The 17,926-nt window shown below is 47.8% G+C and overlaps 1 protein-coding gene across 1 annotated transcript in view; it reads right to left on the bottom strand.

Moving 5' to 3' along the window:
- Positions 1–744: 744 nt before the first annotated feature.
- The window catches only part of LOC116951077 (glutamine--fructose-6-phosphate aminotransferase [isomerizing] 2-like), a 41,873-nt gene continuing 24,691 nt past the window's right edge, over positions 745–17,926 (bottom strand). Inside the window, exons 9-20 of the mRNA XM_032969455.2 lie at positions 17,453–17,521; positions 17,201–17,306; positions 16,479–16,642; positions 15,862–15,957; positions 15,031–15,128; positions 14,254–14,374; positions 12,430–12,587; positions 11,568–11,682; positions 10,730–10,857; positions 9,811–9,978; positions 8,904–9,065; positions 745–4,157 (exon numbers count right to left, since the gene is read on the bottom strand). Of these exons, the coding sequence (XP_032825346.2) occupies positions 4,113–4,157; positions 8,904–9,065; positions 9,811–9,978; positions 10,730–10,857; positions 11,568–11,682; positions 12,430–12,587; positions 14,254–14,374; positions 15,031–15,128; positions 15,862–15,957; positions 16,479–16,642; positions 17,201–17,306; positions 17,453–17,521 (1,430 nt within the window). The 3' untranslated portion in view covers positions 745–4,112. The remainder of the gene's footprint in view (positions 4,158–8,903; positions 9,066–9,810; positions 9,979–10,729; positions 10,858–11,567; positions 11,683–12,429; positions 12,588–14,253; positions 14,375–15,030; positions 15,129–15,861; positions 15,958–16,478; positions 16,643–17,200; positions 17,307–17,452; positions 17,522–17,926) is intronic.

The raw sequence follows: 17,926 nt of genomic DNA, 5'->3' as shown, positions 1-17,926 counted from the left end.
GTTTGTGTCTCTGTGTTGTCTCTACCTGTGTTTCTGCCACACAGTCCCTGTGTGACTTTACCGAAGATGAATTATTGCAGTCACGAAAGCTTCAAATCTAGAATGAATGATTTTAATTTTTATATATATACGGTCACACATTACACACAAAGTGCTTGCCACAAATTACCCACAATACCTCATTGATCTCGTCAGGGAGCATCAAGCATCACGACATCTCGGTCATCCTCGCACCAGTGGCTTTTGGCGAGCCATCGAACAAAGGCTGTCACTGTATGGCACGCTTCTGAATGCACTTCTGAGGCCGTCTGGAGCGCTCTTCCGATATTAGGAATCTACTGGAGCTGTGCACTTTTAAATCATCTAGATTGAAAACGAATTTCTTTACAACTGCTTTTTGTGATTGTTGCCATTCCCCGCACCTCCGATTTGCACGGGTGGCTACATACGATGCGAAAGAAGTTCAATATACATCTTAATGTTCTTGTTGGACCTTTTTTTCTCCTTCAAATATAGCTTGTTAAACCATGATGTACAGTCATATTTTTTTTCGTAAGAATATTGATGGAGTGGCAGTTTAAGTGGGCGGGATTGTGCGAGAGGACGTTCCCTGACGAGGAACGATACCACCTCGTGTGCACTTTCATCCAGCAGTGGAATCATCATGGCCGATGCTGAATAGGTTAAACCCTTAATACTTCTCAATCGGCTGCCACCTTCTTTCGGACACGACAACACATGATCTCCAGTCTCAAAAAAATGCTTTATTGAACAATTGTACTAGACAAAAATGTCTACATTTAAATATTACAAATATAAAGAACACAAAAAGTAAAAAAAAAAACACCAAACCCACCAAAGCTGGAAATCAATTGGACTTGGCAACATAGATGTTCATACGTTTAAGGCCATTGTTAAAGGATAACGGTGATTGTGTGGTGTTAATTTTAAACATGAAATCACAAAGCCCCCCTTGCTATTGACCGATATGATGTAGTAAAACTGCCGTAATCCGCGTCTATTTGTGGGATGCTATTTTCGGATCCTCTCATCCGCGATACACCGTCATTAAAAATAAAATAAAAAACCTCCACCACAAAAGAAACTCCCAGAAAGTTGTGGAGAATAGCAGTTGTTTTTTTTCTTTTCGTCCACTTAAAACGAAAAATTCCTAAATTTCACATTTTTCACGCATTTGAATCGCGTGTGGGGGGGAACAGTTTTTTTTTATCGATGTAACAACTCCTTACAAAAATTGCTCGGAGTTTGGATTCTCGCCGACCGTGGGCAAAAAACAAACAGTCAAGATCTACGGACATGAAGAGGAGCGGATTGAGTGTTTTTATTCCTGTACTTGTTATGATTGCAGCGTATGTAATAATAATAATAATATTCACATTTCTTCGAACAAAAAAACGGATATTTCCAGCTCTTAGCGTGCAGAAACGTTTGCACTTTAAATTTGTATTGCACTCAAATGTAAATTCAATTTGGTCCCAAGCATAAAGTATTAACAAAACAACACCGCCGCCACCCATTTAAAGCGAATGTCACTTTGTTTTTCTTACAAAATTGGATCTTGTAATATTCACAAAGAGATGTATAACCAAATTATTTGTTCAACTAAGGCACTTTCAGGCTTTTAATAATTCCATCTTGGATCAAGAAACAATTACAATATGAAGGTTAACATAATTGTTACTTTAATACTAACTTTAACAAATTTACAACGTTATAAGTAACGGCCAAAATTAATGTATATTAATTGCATTAAATATTTTGAGTTATATCCTACAATATGGTTCTCTAATAAAAAAAAAATACATCACAATGAACGGATCAAAATCTGTAAAATAACAGAGGACTTTAAAAAGTGCTTGGTTGGACAACATCTGTATCGGGTTATTCTCTCAAGGCAAATCTAAAAAAAAAAACAATCAATTGACAAAACTTCATTTAAAAGCTTTTCATGGTGAAAACTCGACTATTGCAATTCATCCGGCCAGGTTGCGCTGCGATTAGAGCCCTCGACTCTTGAATGAGAAGGATGGGAGTTCAAATCCCAGCCGTGGTGACGAACGCGGCCTGTCGTTCTTCTGCGGTTGATACGATCCCAACTTTTTTTGCAAAGTTGACGGCGGTTGTCATGTGGCCAACCGGCCTCTGCCGCAGGAATGTGGAAATTCCACCGCCGCCTTTGTATCGCCAACGGATGACCACCACATTTCTCATTTCAGCGAGGAGAGCCTTTGACGTCAGAATTATTTATTTACAAGGTTAGGATATTGTACACTGACGTCATAAGCCAAAGCCCAAATTTTTTTAATTTTATACAGCACTAAAGATATATGTAAAAAAAATACTTTCCCAACATACCTATTCTCACGAAAGTTTCCCCCTGCAAATGATAATGAATCTCGATGGAGCTTCGGATGGTTGAATTACTGACGTCGGAATAAAGTGTTTCACAACGACGGGGAAATTAAAGTGTACCACCGTATCGCGTAATCTAAATTCCACTGATTTTGCAGGTTAACCCCATGGACAATTGGCCTGCACAAACACACTGTTAATTTAAAAAAAGAGATCTACAATTACTATAAATCCCCCCCCCCCCCCCCGCCGCCCATTGTTCTATAAAGTTTGGCTCAATGGAATGGTAAATACATTTCAAGAGATCTGAATAATGCATCAACGGATGAAATGACTCCACGCCTACCCACCTCCTTCAGGCACAAACCCCCTTTGTGGCCTTTAAAACGCATCCATAGGAAAGGCACTGCAGAAGCTTTGAATAGATTAGGGTCATTGTGGACGTGTGTCTGGGTGACCCCAACATCTGTTGTGCTCTTTGCAATCGAGCAACTTGTCCTGTTGGCTCAAGCATTCGCGTATGCATATTTAAAAGCAGAATGGGTGGGGGGGGGGGAAAGATACAAAAGACCACGAGACTTGTCCAATTTGATGGCTACAAAGTTGTGTGCAGCTTATGCTAGGCTTAAGCAATCCACAGTGCTGTCGACGCTGAAGCTTTGTCCGCTGACGGTCGTTGAACGCGTTTCTCCACACCCGTTGATTGATACCAATTTCATAGCCTATTTCCCCCCCCGCCTCCCCCCCCCCCCCCCCAAACAGCTATTGTGAATTTATAAAAACGAGAAACAAGCGATTGTAATGCACGAGGATTGAACGTACCCAGCGACGGGGGCATTAGCATTTTAAGCACGAGCATCTGGCGATGGGTGGTGTCAGGGTGTGTAAATGGACAGCGGTTGGATGAATTCAACATCGATGAGTTTTCATCTCATGTCGCCCGTCCACTTTTGACTTTTAGAGCGATATAGCAAGCGGTGGAAAATCATATTATTTGCATTTAGTTTAAATAAAATAAATAAAACTGTAAAATTGCAAATACACTCTCAACTTAATTTAGCATTCTTCAGCATGCCTGCAAGCTTCGTTTTGGTCGACTGGCCAATAAAATTTGTTGTCGCATAGAGGTTTTTAACGTTTGTGACCAGTACACTGCACCCGATCGATGATGCTCCTGCTATTGTAGTTGCATATCATTTGGAACATTAAGAAACACTTGCCTAATTAGAAAGCTACATTTATTGTAATTCATGCATGATTGTCACCCTAACTCACCATCAAGATATGGCCATTCAGCATTGGTGTCATTCGACAAAAAAATATTTTTCCGATGTAAAATTTCCTTCCACAGCTTCCTGATGTACAATGTTGAGTTTCTAAATAACCTCCACAATTTATGAATGTTGTGTATTTCACAAACACTCTCCAAGTGAGGATTTTTTGAGTACGTAACTTTTCTTTTTGCCACAGGAAAGTGTAACAAACAAAAAAAGTAAAAACAAAATACATTCGTGGGCTTTGTGGCCCGGTGAGTTATGGAAGCTGAATTTTTTTGCTCCCTCCTAGCAGATGGTAACTCTCCGAATGCCGTGATGCAACCTCCAGAAACGTCCCGGAGAGGGCCTTTAAGCCATTTAAAGCTGCACCAAAATAAATCACGTGGGGAGGCACTTTCAATGCTTGCCACGGTGAATGTCTGGACGGGGAGGGAGCGGTGATGTTCCAGGGGGTCCCATGCTTCATTCCACGGTCACAGACTTGGCCAAGTTCCTCGGACAGTCCACCTACACGCAGAATGGGAGACATTGTTTGAGCAGGCGTGCATTACACGTTAAACGCGGTGCTAGGATTCCGACAATGGTAATGTCTCTCGGCCACTGATATTACGGTGTAGGTTTTTTCGCGGTTGTGTCGTTGTACGTATAGCCCTCCGTAGTGTTTTCGGGTTTTACCATGTGTGGTTTTGCACGACGTTTGATGTTTCGCGGCCCACGTGGTGGGAGCTTCTCCCAGCACGTGGAGCGAAACGACGGCCATCGTGCCGATAGGTACACGGTAACAACCCAAAAACACAATCGGAGAACCAGCAAAAAATTTTTACATTCTAGGCCGGCTATTCCCGAGCAGTGGTGTTGCACCAAGTGACGCTGGGAAATAGTAACAAAGATAACAGTGCAGAGACACTGACATTGCCTCGTTATTGTGTTGCATTGGTCAACCATGAGCGCTTGAGTCACATTGTAAGGTTACGATTTCCATTTTCAGTTAGGGATCGACTCAGCCATTCAGCCCTTTAGGGTTTGATGATATAAATGTCAATTGGTGGTATATATATATTTAAACCCAGTGGTTGGCTTTTGCAGAATGTGGAAATGCCACCACTTGGTGGCAACACAAATAAGCACCCCGCCAATGCTTGTTTGAGGACGGCGACGCTGCTTCAAGCCTTTTGATGAAGAAATAATAAAAAACAACAAATAGTAAATCAATAACTAAATGCCGCATCTGGAACTTGAAAGCAGTGCGAGCAACAGCAGACCACTGGTGTTTGATAGGAAGTTCGCCATCATCAGGGAGTCTGCCTCAAGCATCGCTTTCCCTCTCTGATTCCCAGTGGTGTCTCTCTCTCTCTCTCATCTCCCGCTCAGATTTATTGGCTCCCCGTTAAAAGGAGGACCACCGACTGTGCCTCTGCAGCGCTGAAGGATAGACGGGGGGGGGGGGTTTCAGAAGAAAGGGGTGCGAGGAGGAGGTGACTGTGCGAAAGTTAGGCCGCGGAACTCGCACGTGCGCTCACAGCGCAGCCTACGGTCGAGCGAGAAAAAAAAATAAATTTTGACCGCGGCAAAAAATAAAAGTTTACCCCGGCACAAACAAAAAAAAAGCAACGGAGTTTGAATGCCCCGCCGCGAGCAATCGGCACTGCCGGTGAAAATGTAGGAGACGATTGTGGTTGGTGACAACCGCATTGCACAAATAATAATACGACAAAAAAACCTCTCAACACATTCCTGAGCAGCGCTGCACCGTGGATCGGCCGTGCTTGTCTCCCCCAATGCTGACGTCTTACACGTCTTTTTTTTTTTGCGCCAGGTTACTCGTTTAAGGTCGAGTCGTTTTTCGGGGAACCTCAAGGCTGGTTCAGATATTACTTTGCCACTGATGTGAGCCGTGGGCGGGAATATAGGGCCAGGTCGCTATGTACGTAACGCAGTGCGGTAACCACTGTGCCACCATGCATATACACAAAGACAAAGTTCCCCCGTATAGCCTTGACAAGACTGCTGGGGCAAATACCATCTGCGAGCACCTTTGAATGCCGGCACGGTACACGAGGGGGGTCGGTAGCCAATACCATGCCTAGCCACCTTTGTCTCCCCAGTGGCGATGTTCACACATCGCGCACCAGGTACTCATTTGAGGATGAGTCGACCTAGGGGAGGCCCAGGACTGGTTCAGATAATCGTCACTGGTGTTGGCCGTGAGCGGGAATCGAACCCAGGTCGCCAGGTTCATAGCGCAGCGTAGCGCTAACCGCTACACTACCGCTCGCCATTATATAATACGCACAATGACACACATCCCACCACTATGTTTGGCATCCTGATATTTAAAGAATCTGTTGCAAGTAAACAAACCGGTAACTGTTGAATTGTGCTGAGACGCCTGCACCACAGGGGGCATATCCCATTTCCTCCCCTCCGCATACCACCTCCTTTGCATCACAGTTGCAAGTATGTCAATGTGTGACCCGGTCGAGTGCCCCTAGATGTGGTGTGATCTTATAATCCTGAATGTGCCCCTGAGCTCTCTCCCTCCAATCTTGGAAGCTAAGCAGGGATTTTAAAGCCTGCTTAGTACTCGAACGGAAGACTGTCTGGGAATAGCAGGTGTCAGTAGGGTTTGTCCAAGGAAGTGGCATTGCAGAAATGGATTCTTGAACACAAATGTGCAGAGCTTTTGGGTGGGTGGGTGGATTTTTCGCCAGGTTAATCAGGTTTCTTTCCAACATGCCAAACTCGAAAATTTGGCTGTGACACCATTTACTACTTGCGTGTTATGTCACAGGGTTTTTATTATGTATTTGTCAGATGGCACACTGTGGTAACAATCCCCTTATATATAAAACAAATCACTCTAGCTATTGGTCGGCATCAGCCCGTCAATGTCACGTAAAAGTGGGGTGAGTTCTGAATAGGGTTGCCACCTGTCCTGGTTTTTGTCATTTTGCCGAATAATAGTAATAATACACCACTGTAAACAATGCATTCCCATGCAGTTCTGCTTTCCTCTATTATAGTGGGATATTCTACTCTCCATGACATGGTGGCAACCCGAGTAAGTTTTAAGGTTCATGACCCCTTACAGCAACTCATCCAAACGCCCAGTCATGAATCCATGAGTTTATCTTCAGCACACACACACACGCACATATCGATTACATTGTACACGACGCCGCTTCGAGGTGAAAATCTGTATCTATATATACAAAAGGGAAATTTGTGAATATGTGTGTCTGTTCGAAATGTTTAGCATACTTTCCAACATGCAACAAACTTAAAATGTGGCATGTGGGTAGCTTCCAGACTGTACACAATGCAAAAAGTATATATTTTTTTGGGGGGGGGGCGCAATAATGGATATATTCTGCATGGCAAGTGAGCGGTGACGTCACATCTGTGATGTCACTGACTGCTGACGTCACGCACCCCCCCCCCCTCTCCGCGTAGGCCGTGTATTAATCCAAGACAAGAATCCAAGTCTCGGGCGTAAAGCGAGTTACGGTATGAAGCCCCGTTGGTCCTGTAACTGTAAACGCCAGTGTGAGGGTTGGTAGAACACCGTGCTCTACTGCCACCTGGTGGAACTGAACGGACTGCGGTCCACTCTAGAGGTTTCGGAGGTTTAAAGGGCTTTAAGAGGTTTAGAAGCCATGGCAATGCCAGAAGGTAATTTAAAACCGAGGTAATGGCCACCAGAGGTCGAAGGCATCTACGGCTTCCTAATTTTTCCTCGCTGTTTAAAAAAAAAACAATTATTTAATAACAACAACCGCCATTCGCCACTAAGTGGCGGTGACGTCACCACGGCGCTTGTGCCAGGCTACGTGCCACCGCGTTAAGGCCACGTTAAGTCGAACGCCCGCTGGCAGAAGGTCACGGGACAGACCCGGGTTTTTCCATGGGTCGACCGACTTTGTCCCTTCCACCTGTTACACAATTCCGACGGCCTTGCACGGCCTATTGTTGACACTACCCTTCTCAAACTCTAAAGCAGCTGGCTCAGAGAAGTCAGGAATGCCACCCAGTGATAACATTAAGGTGTGCGTACAGACACACATTTATAATGGTAGCTATCACCAAGACAGCGATGATGATGATGCTAAAAGGCAGTATACTAGAGGAATTAACATTTGGTTATTGCCATTCTGACCGAAAGCTGTTGGCATTACCAGCAGTTTGAAAGTAGCTTTTATGCAAAGTGTCACTATTCTGATACTCTTGTATCAGAAGATAAGTAGTTTTAAATGTAAATAGACCGGTATAGCATTAATTGGTCGCCAAGAGTGGTAAGTTTTCCCTGTCAAGTGTGCGTCACAACACAGCATGTAAATAGACCCCGTTTAGAAGTGAGAAAGCCAATCATTCCTGCACGTTCTTGAATGGTGCTGAAATGCATTTGATCACCCTGCAGGCTAGAAATGCCAAAAATTCTTGCACTATCCCCTTGAGATGCAATTAGTTCTATCTCGGCACTGGCATGCCACTTAAAGACATGTCAATTAAAATAAATGCAACTGCTATAAATAACATGGCCACATTTATCAGCTGTCACATGCCGATAATTATGCCACTTTAGTGAATTCATGTTATGATTACACAACGCTAATGCTGTTTTATTTCATGAGTCTTGGTACATTGCCCATGTTTCTAATACCCCTGGTATTACAAGGATTCTTATAAGCACAATGGTGGGTGGACGAACAAAAATCCTGAAATATATCAAGACTAATACGAGAGATGATGATGTCATGCCGATGGTGATGTCAATCATCCGCAATGTCCCTGATCCCATCAGAATTCAGAAGCTAATTTTGGATCGGCGACCACCACCTTGCATAGAACAGGCGTCATGGGCGTTGTGAGCAGGCGATGACAGTGCATCAAAATCTACTGAATTCCCCCCTTCACAGACACACCCAACACTTTCACAAACCCACACTGACCATCGTGGTGAAGTATGGTCAAAAAAACCCACCAAGACCGAAACATCGTGGGGGGAGGCCAAATCTAACACCGCGACCAACGTTACGATTCATAATAGATTTGTTTGGGTCAGATAGCGCAATTAAAATGGGTGTCATACGCCATGCCTGATGATGCTGGTTGCGATTACCAGCCCGTACGGCCTGGGCGGAGGCCCTCGCTCAGCAGCGTTTAATCGAAGGAAGCCGACCCGTCCTTCGGGGCGATCGCGGCAAGCAGACGACACAAAAGCGAAGACGAACGACCGAAGGGATGTGAACTCACGTCGAATCCCCGCAGGTTGGCGAGGTGCAAGGAAAGCAGCTGCAGCGGGATGATGGTGAGGATGCCCTGCAGGCAGTCGACCGTGTGTGGGAGCCCCACCGCGCGGTACGCCTGCTTGGCGATCTCCTCGTCGCCCTTGTCGCACAGCAGGATGGGGCGGCCCTGTGAGGTCACGGCGCAAGAGCCATTCGTCGTCACCATCGCCTTCTCCCATCGAATCGTTTCGTCCATTGCTAATTGGCTATAGCCATCGAACGAAGACGGTCACCGCGTCGCGCGCTTTCAGGCGCGCTTCTGCGGCCGTCTGGAACGCTCTCACTTCCGCTGTTGCAAAGCCACTGAAGCTATGCACTTTTAAATCTGATTTGAAAACTCATTTCTCGGTAACTGATTTTTGTGTTTAGTTTGGCGTCCTTCCCCCGGCACCTCCGATTAGCGCGGTTGGCTACGTACGTTGCGAGATAAGTTCAACACAAATACACCAAGTATTGATACCGGGCGGTGGTGGCTATGCACATGGCCAAAATTCCAGCCCGGAGCAGGTGAGGGTTGGAGGATCACGCACACGTGTCGGGGAAACTCCCTTCCCGTGGGCGTCAAGGTGCCTTACCCTGGCTTGCCAGGAGAGGGCAGCGCACACTGACTGCCTCCATCTCATCCGCAGCTTGTCCAACCCCCATGGAGTAGGTCGCGACAGTTCTCTTTCTGCGTGATCCCTCGCGCTGCTCCAATTTGGAGTTTGTCCCCCATCGTCCCGAATCCCAAAGCGTGTATGACAGCCTCGCTCGATTCACCGAAATATAAACGAACCCATGAGGCCTCATCCGCCACAGCTTCAGCGGTGCCGCTTGCGGCTGGCCGCCCGTGACGCAAGTGCACGCGCGTGTGATGGCTCCCTCTCTCTCACCTGTCTGGCCACCACCTGTTGCAGGGCATTCTGGCACTTGATGTAGGTGGGGTCCTTCATGGCGATCATGATGACTGGCATGTTCTTGTCAATGAGCGCCAGGGGCCCGTGCTTCAGCTCCCCCGCCAGGATGCCCTCCGAGTGCATGTACGTGATCTCCTTGATTTTCTGCAACAATTCGCCATGGGTTGTGTCATGGACGTACGACGGCACCTATAATTATCACGGTCGGCTAAGTGCGGCGCGGAAAAAGTTCAACATAAACTAAGTTTTTTTTTTGCCAGGTAAGTCACCGCTGAGCGGTATAGCTCTTTTTTCAGAGCGACCTGGCTATCACAAATGATAGCGAAATGAAGCAGCTCATCACGTGGAAATTCATAGCAGTCAAATACTATAAGCCCAGAGAAAAATCCACGCGACCACGGGGAGAACATGCAAGCTCCAAATGTACAGGCATCAGGGTCGGCATAAAACCCACGACCTCCTGTATACCAGGTGAAGCAGTCAACATCTTGCCACCACGGCCCCCTACAAAGCACACACACCACAGTCACAGACGAACACCATCCAATTTGGTGACGCTGTGGTTAAGGCCGCAAACTAAGGGTGCACGTTTGAATCCCCGGTGAGAGTCTGATTTAGTTACATTACTGAGGTGGAAACAACACTGAGAACATAGATTTTAACCCAGGATAGCCTCACTGGGTCTCAAGACAATTTTTCAGGGGGGGTCCTGTACTGCCCTCTGCCGCCCGCAACCTGCACCTGCAGCAGCCGGTAACATCCAAGCACTATCCAGGCTCAGGCCTGCCGAGCTGGGATATTGCGAGATCGGGCAACATTATCTCGGTGATTTGAGGATTTAGTCGTAGTGCCATTCACCAGGCTTTGGTGTTACTACAACGAACATTGCTTTTACCAGTGCTCCCTCCATGCAGGTGGAGTAGTGGTATCCACGGCCCATGACCAGCAGCGAGCGCTCCTGGTACAGCTCCTGAGACAACTCCAGCATCTTCTCGTCGAGACTCAGCACCTCTCGGATCAGGTCTGTGTCCACGACACGCGCGCACACACACGGGCAGCAGCGTCAGCAGCGTCAGCAGCGTCATCGACAGAGGGGTCTGTCATAGTGTCGGAGGGCCTATTTGAGTGAATGAGATGCTCTGTCGCTGTATGGGGACAATACAGACGTAAGTTGTTGTGGTCGAGGCGGTCGGTGGCAGCGACGGGTAAACATCCTTTGCAGGACATTGCGAAGTGGTAGGCCGTGCGTGAAATGAAGTCACGGGGCTGGATACGACTTAGGGGCGCCACGGTGGCGAGATGTTAACTACCTCGCCTGGTATACAAGGAGGTTGTGGGTTCGATTTCGATTGTGACACCTGTATATTTGAAGTTTGAATGTTCTCCCCGTGGTCACGTGGCGTTTTCTCTGGGTCCTCTCAAATTTTAGAATCAACATGCAATTCGATTATATTGGCTGCTATAAATGTCCACGTGATAAGCCACTTCGTTGAGCTATCATTTGTGGCCAGGTCGCTACGGAAAAAAAAGAGCTACATAGCTCAGTGGGGCCTTACCTGGTAAAATAAAAAAAAACAGTTTAGCTTAGTTTTATAATTAAGAGCCACAGGTTTGCCACCCCCGTCCTCTCGTCTAAGGGCGTGGGCCGTTTGTGGTTGTGGGGGCCTCTGCCTTGCTGGTGGCCCTGACCGCAGGGAGGGCACTGTGGCGGGCAGGTGGTTGTGACGACGCACCTGGCAGCGCGTGCATGGCGCCGATGATCTCCCTGCGGCGCTCCTGGAGCGAGATGCGGTCCTCGCTCATCATGAGGCCGAACATGACGAGCGCCACGAACTGGCTGGTGTACGCCTGCCGGGACCGCGGTGGGGTGGGGGGGGGGAGGAAACGGGGAGAACGTTGCTTGGTCAAGGCGGGGCAGAGTTCATTAAATGCAACGTGGGCCCCTACACTCAAGAGCTTGACGGAGAGGTGGTGGTGCGAGGCATAACGAGAGCGAGTCTTTCTTAAAAAAAACTCACCGCTTTAAACTGACCTTTACCCCCCTAGTTCAGGCCGTTCACCCTGTTCTGTTTTTTTAATGCTCTACATACATGGGTGCATTGGGATCTACGGAATTAAATTCCTCCTAACAAATGTAAATAATTATCACTATTACTTATTATTAGAGCCCCAAAAAGCTCAAGGGTGCACCACACCCCCCGCCCCCCCCCACCGCAATTCATGACAAAATATGGGTGCATCCAATATCCACTCGAAACCAAATCCTGATCACCAAAACGAGATAATTAAAATAAAACGGCAATTAACCTCTCCCATATCACCATGTCTCCTCTGTTTGACCTCTTATCTCATGACGCCACGTCTCTAGTTGTGTCGACATTTCCCCTGCCTCGCTATCTCTCGATTTACTCTCTTCGGTCATCTCTCGCCCCCCCCCCCTCTAAGAATACGACCCCTTCTTAGGTCTCCCAATGTTTGCTGGGCGAGAACACAGGCGGGGGCGGGCGGGGGGTAGCAGGGGAGGGGCGGTGGCGGAGGGGGGGGGAGGGCAAGGGGCGTGGTCAGGGTGGGTGGGGGTCGGCCAGGGCGAGGCACCTTGGTGCTGGCGACGCCGATCTCGGGCCCCGCGTTCACGTGGACGCCGCAGTCGGTCTCGCGGCAGATGGAGCTGCCCACCGTGTTGGTGATGCCCACCGTCAGCGCACCGCGGTCCTTGCAGTAGCGCAGCGCCATCAGCGTGTCCGCCGTCTCGCCTGCACCGCGACGGGAGAAAAGTCGCCATCGTCGTCATCGTTAGCCGGGCGGCGGCGGTGGCGACGCACGCCTGCAAACCAGTCGAGTGTTGGTGGTTCACCACACGCACGTCGGGAAACTCCCCGTTCCCCGTGGGCATCGAGGAGGAGCCATACCCTGGCTCGCCAGGAGAATGGCATAGAGTGCTTCCCCACTCCACGCGTGGGTTTGCTCCGGCCGATCCGATTTCATCCCACGCGTAGGCAGTCATTCATTGGCCGACAACACTTTCGTCTATTAAAAGAACCGCAGAGCTTGGGCAATTGTTGGTGCCCGGCTCTCGCCGCCTGGTTGCTGCCTTCCCCACTTTTTTCCGCGATTCCTCGCACCGCTGAGTTGTTCTCTCTCATCGGGAGCGAGCGAATAGCGTGCGGCGCATCACCGAGTTGACATCATTGTAATTATTGCCATCATTCGCGCACCCTGCCGTCATTTCTCTCAAGTACATCGCAATTGCTGTTGTGCTGTCGGTATCATAGCGGCGTGAGATGACGTGTACGTTCAGAACTCTCGCAGAGGAGTGCGCAATGGCCCACAGAAGCAGATGTGAAAGAACTCCTTCTGAGATTCCTTCACGGGAAGTTTTTTTTTTTTTAAATCCACACACGAAGCAAGCTGTACTTTTGACCACACATACAGTCAAAGAGAAATGTTCATTGCATGGAATTTATACAAATTAAGTGAAAACCTAAAATAATGGGGTTATCTTTTTCCCTACACTGATTTGGCAGTTCTGAATACACAGCCGCCTTGTGATTGGCTGAGGGGAATTTCGTAAGCATACCAGGTTCTTTAAAAAGGAGAGCGGTATAATTTGTGTATATATATAGGCCTTTGTACTACCCAAGCAATCATTAACATTGAAAATTTGCTACAATTAAAATAACAGAAAGAATGACCACCTGCCCTGCTAGGAATTGTGTGAAAGGGATATATATTTGACCCTGCAGATGGTGCATTTGGATATGTACGTATGTCTTGGAACTTCTTTCCCACCGTACGTAGCCAACTGCGCTGATCGGAGGTGCGGGGGAAGGACAACAAACTGAACGTGGGTGTGTGCACAATGAACCTGTCAGAAGGCGGAGATTAGACCTCCATCTGAGAATCCGACATAAGCCAGCCTTTGTACTACCCAGCCACTGCTTGTGAAGTATGTGTGTGTGTGTACACAGGGTGGCCCAAAAGTCAGGACAACAAACCACATCGGGGTTATTTCATTTACGTGAGCAAATGTTCAAGTTGACTTCCAGCGCACCGCACCCACTAGTGTACCTTTCGCTGTTGGTCACGTCTACTACGCATCACGGACCACCTGCAAGTTGACGAGCAACGCGGGAAATGAGCAGAGCGAAAATCAATCTCTGGCTGCGAGCGTCGGTCGGTCGGTCGCTCGGTGGACCGATCGATCAGTCGGTCGGTCACTTGGTCGGTCGGTCGGTCGCTCGGTGGACCGATCGATCAGTCGGTCGGTCACTTGGTCGGTCGGTCGATCGCTCGGTGGATCGATCGATCAGTCGGTCGGTCACTTGGTCACTTGGTCGGTCGCTCGGTGGATCGATCGATCACTTGGTCACACCGTGTTGTGCAAAGTGTGCCGGGCAGTTGAGTTTAAGAGCACCGTACCGGACTGGCTGATGAAGAAGCAGATGTCGTCGCGGAACACGGGCGTGCTACGGTCCAGGAAGTCGCTCGCCAGCTCCACCATCACGGGCAGCTCGGTCAGCTCCTCCAGGGTTTGCCGAGTCTGCACGCACAGGGAGGCAGCAACGTTTGTCAAGGGTCAGGGGCGCTCCAGTGACGCGGCTTTAGTCAAGCTTGTTGCGATGACGACGATAATAATTTGGACTTAGTAGAGCGCTCTTCATCCAGGAATCACAGAGCTCCATACACAGTGACCATAAGAGAACACAGTGAGCATTAAAAAAAACTTCACGCTATGAACAAAATAATAAAACTGAACGCGATAGCTTAATGATGCGACTCGGTTGAAAAGCGTTCCTGAATAAGGAGGTTTTAAGCTCAGACTTGAATATCGCAATGGAAGCGGAATCCCTGATGTCCCTAAGCAAAGCATTCCAGAGTCTAGAGGCTACGCAGGGGCGGAAACCCTGGGTCCCCATAGAGTTGGGGCCTAGACCTGGGAACAACACGGAGATATAGAGCCACAGGCGGAATCTATGAAATCAAGAAAATTGACAACCTGGTTTCATCACGGCAGGCTGAAACTCAGAACAGAAGCCAGGATCCCATTGGCTACCGGCTCGGTGCCCTGACCACTCCTACCAACTCGGTCACCTCTCATGTAATAAAGAATGTTCATCCTAAGCAGTTCTAGCAATGGCCAACACGGCCAATAAATCTCTGGACTTGTATTACGGCCGATCAAGCCGCTGCACGTACAGCAATGCAGGCGTGGTAGCTCGTTCCGCAGCCGATCAAGATGAGACGGCGGCACCGCATGATCTCCTTGATGTGGTCCTTGAGGCCGCCCAACATCACTGTTGGAAGAGCGATAATTTAACACAGAAACTCTCGGGGGGGAAACATACAATCCACGAACAAGCAAGCACAACATGTATGCATGTATGTTGGACTTCTTTCGCACCATATGTAGTCAACCGTGCTAATCGGAGGTGCGGGGGAATCACAATAAAATAAAGCACAAAAAAGCAGTTAGAAATAAATTAGTTTTCAATCTAGATTTGAAAGTAGATAGCGCTAGTGGCTTCCCAATATCGGAAGGAAGAGTGTTCCAAACGGCCGCAGAAGCACATCTGAAAGTGTGCGATGCAGTAACCATCTTAAAACTAAACTATTAAACTAAACAATTTTTATTTTACCAGGTATGGTCCACTGAGCTATATACTGTAGCTCTTTTTCAGAAGCAACCTGGTTACAAATAATAGTTCAACGAAGTGGCCTATGTGTACAATGATAGCAGCCAAATACTATAAACGCATGTTGATTCTAAATGTGGAGGGAAAAAACAGAGGATCCGGCGAAAAATCCACACGACCACGGGGAGAACATGCAAACTCCAATTACACAGGCGTCAGGGTCGGGGTCATTATCGAACCCACGATCTCCTGTACACCAGGCGAGGTAGTTAACATCTCGCCACCGTGGCGTCTTCATAATTATAATCCCACCGAGACATTAGATAGTTTATATTTAGGACAGAAGTTTGCGTGTAAATGCCGAAGGCGAGTCGTCGGCAGTTGGTTAGCCAACCTGTGAAGTCCTCAAAGTTGACACGGCCACGCATGGTGTTCATGATGGACTCTGGCTGCTCGAAGATTTCCTTCTGCATGAATGATGAGTACGAGCCTGTTCAATGAGACAGCGTGTGGCAGGGCAACATGACGAGTGAGTTGTGCACTACGTATCTATTAATTCCCCGTGCTACGATTGAGAGAAGCTGACCCTGAACTTAAAGCTACCCAAATCCTAAGACAATTGAAAGAAAGATACTTCACCGATTCTACACATTTATCATACAGTTCCATCGCCCATATCATCGCCATTGCTCCGTTAGATAATGATGATCGTGGCGATGATTAGTCATGATGATGATAATCATGATAATCATCATCATCGTGAGCTATCAATAATATTCAACGGTTATGTTAGATCATAGTGTTCGTGGTTATACTCTTGTGGACTGGGCAGAGACCATCAACCAACTCAGTCTACTTGAGAACCTGGTTTAATCATCGGTAGTTTTCCAGATCTCAGACAGCGTTGGCCCATTACTCGTGACCTCCGAGCCACAAGGCCACCTCACAATGCGCATCTGTCGTCAAATGTGACAATCGCAAATGCATCTTTACTTTAAGGACATCTCTCACCCTTCATGATCTGCTGCATCTCCATCTCCAGGGTCTGCACGGCACGGGCCGACTGGTCTCCAGCCTTGCGCTTGATGCGGTGGATGGAGAGGTGACCATCGAGGACTGCAGCCACGTCGTCATCCTCCAGGAAGATCACCTTGTTCGTGTGCTCAATGATGGCGCTGCACAGGAGAAGAAGAGACGGTCCTTTACCAAGTTCACCACTCTCGCATCACAACCACCATCATCACAACTACCACCACCACTATCATCACCAACACTATTAGTGCCGCCATCGTTATCAATGCAACCACTGCTATTTCTGTCAACATCATCATCATCACCACAACTATCATTGTCATTAATTATATTTCTTCAAGAGCGTATCGAATAATGTTTCACCAGTTTTTTTCCACCAACCAATGACCGCTGGGTGGCTCAGGGTGGTCGCAGAAAACCACTGACCGTCACGTGACTGTCGTGCATTTGAATATGTGCTGCCCCGAGTGGGGATGAGAGACGCTTTAAAAAAAAGTTCTAGAAGTAGATCTATAGTATCACCTTCCACGGGCCGTGCTACAACACGGAGTGAAACAGTGCTCTGAGATTGTTCTAAGTTGACATTTCATTTCACGACATGGCACGGACAGAGAGCACAGTTGGGAAGATTATTTATGTATTATTAAAGCTTCATTGCTTCCGCTCAACGGTTGGTGACGCAAACTCGCACATTGCCGCACCTGGCATCAGAAGCAAAGTAGTACTCCACAGCCACGTCATCTCCCAGGTGGTTGAAGGACGTGTCCGTGCTGTTCTCAGAGATGAGCACTGCCTTCTCGTGGGAGCCTGAGTAACCATGACACACACACACACACACAAACCACGTTCTACGTTCACACGTACATTTACAGTTTGGCCCAACCTGCATAAGCTCGGCAAAGAAAATACCGGACACCTCCCATTGGGGATCGAATCTCAGACGGGTCATTTACCTGTCGAGATATCTTCCACTTCTGTGTGCTCTAGGTGGCTGTTGAACATGATCCGATGGCACTGGGAAGCTGTGGGGCAGAGAAGACATCAGCCAGTTAGCCTGCAGGGACCAAGCTATACCGCCGAGACATCTGAACGACGAGCGAACCAAGTATCGGCTCCAAGTACGGTGTAACATTCCCGTATTCTCATGTGATACATTCTTATAAGGTCCAATAGATCGCGTTTCAAAAGCGAAATTGCTTCCCTGTTCAAACAATTGCCGGGTGTTGCTCCCTCCATGTTCCTATGACGAGGCCCACTATCGCCATCGAACAAGCACTGTTAATTTTTTTCACAAAGTGGAACTCATATCAACAGTGGAAGAACGATGGGCCTAAGTCTGGATATGAACAATCTGGATTATGAACATGCAGCCTTCCGCGTGCAAGTCAAGGACTCTGTCATTGACGACGATGATGATGGTTTAGACA

Source organism: Petromyzon marinus, chromosome 41 (assembly GCF_048934315.1).
Source record: "Petromyzon marinus isolate PM22_M1 ecotype Great Lakes invasive population chromosome 41, UKy_Petmar_22M1.pri1.0, whole genome shotgun sequence".
In the NCBI taxonomy this organism is placed as follows: domain Eukaryota; kingdom Metazoa; phylum Chordata; class Hyperoartia; order Petromyzontiformes; family Petromyzontidae; genus Petromyzon; species Petromyzon marinus.
This window is presented reverse-complemented; position numbering and strand designations above follow the sequence as displayed.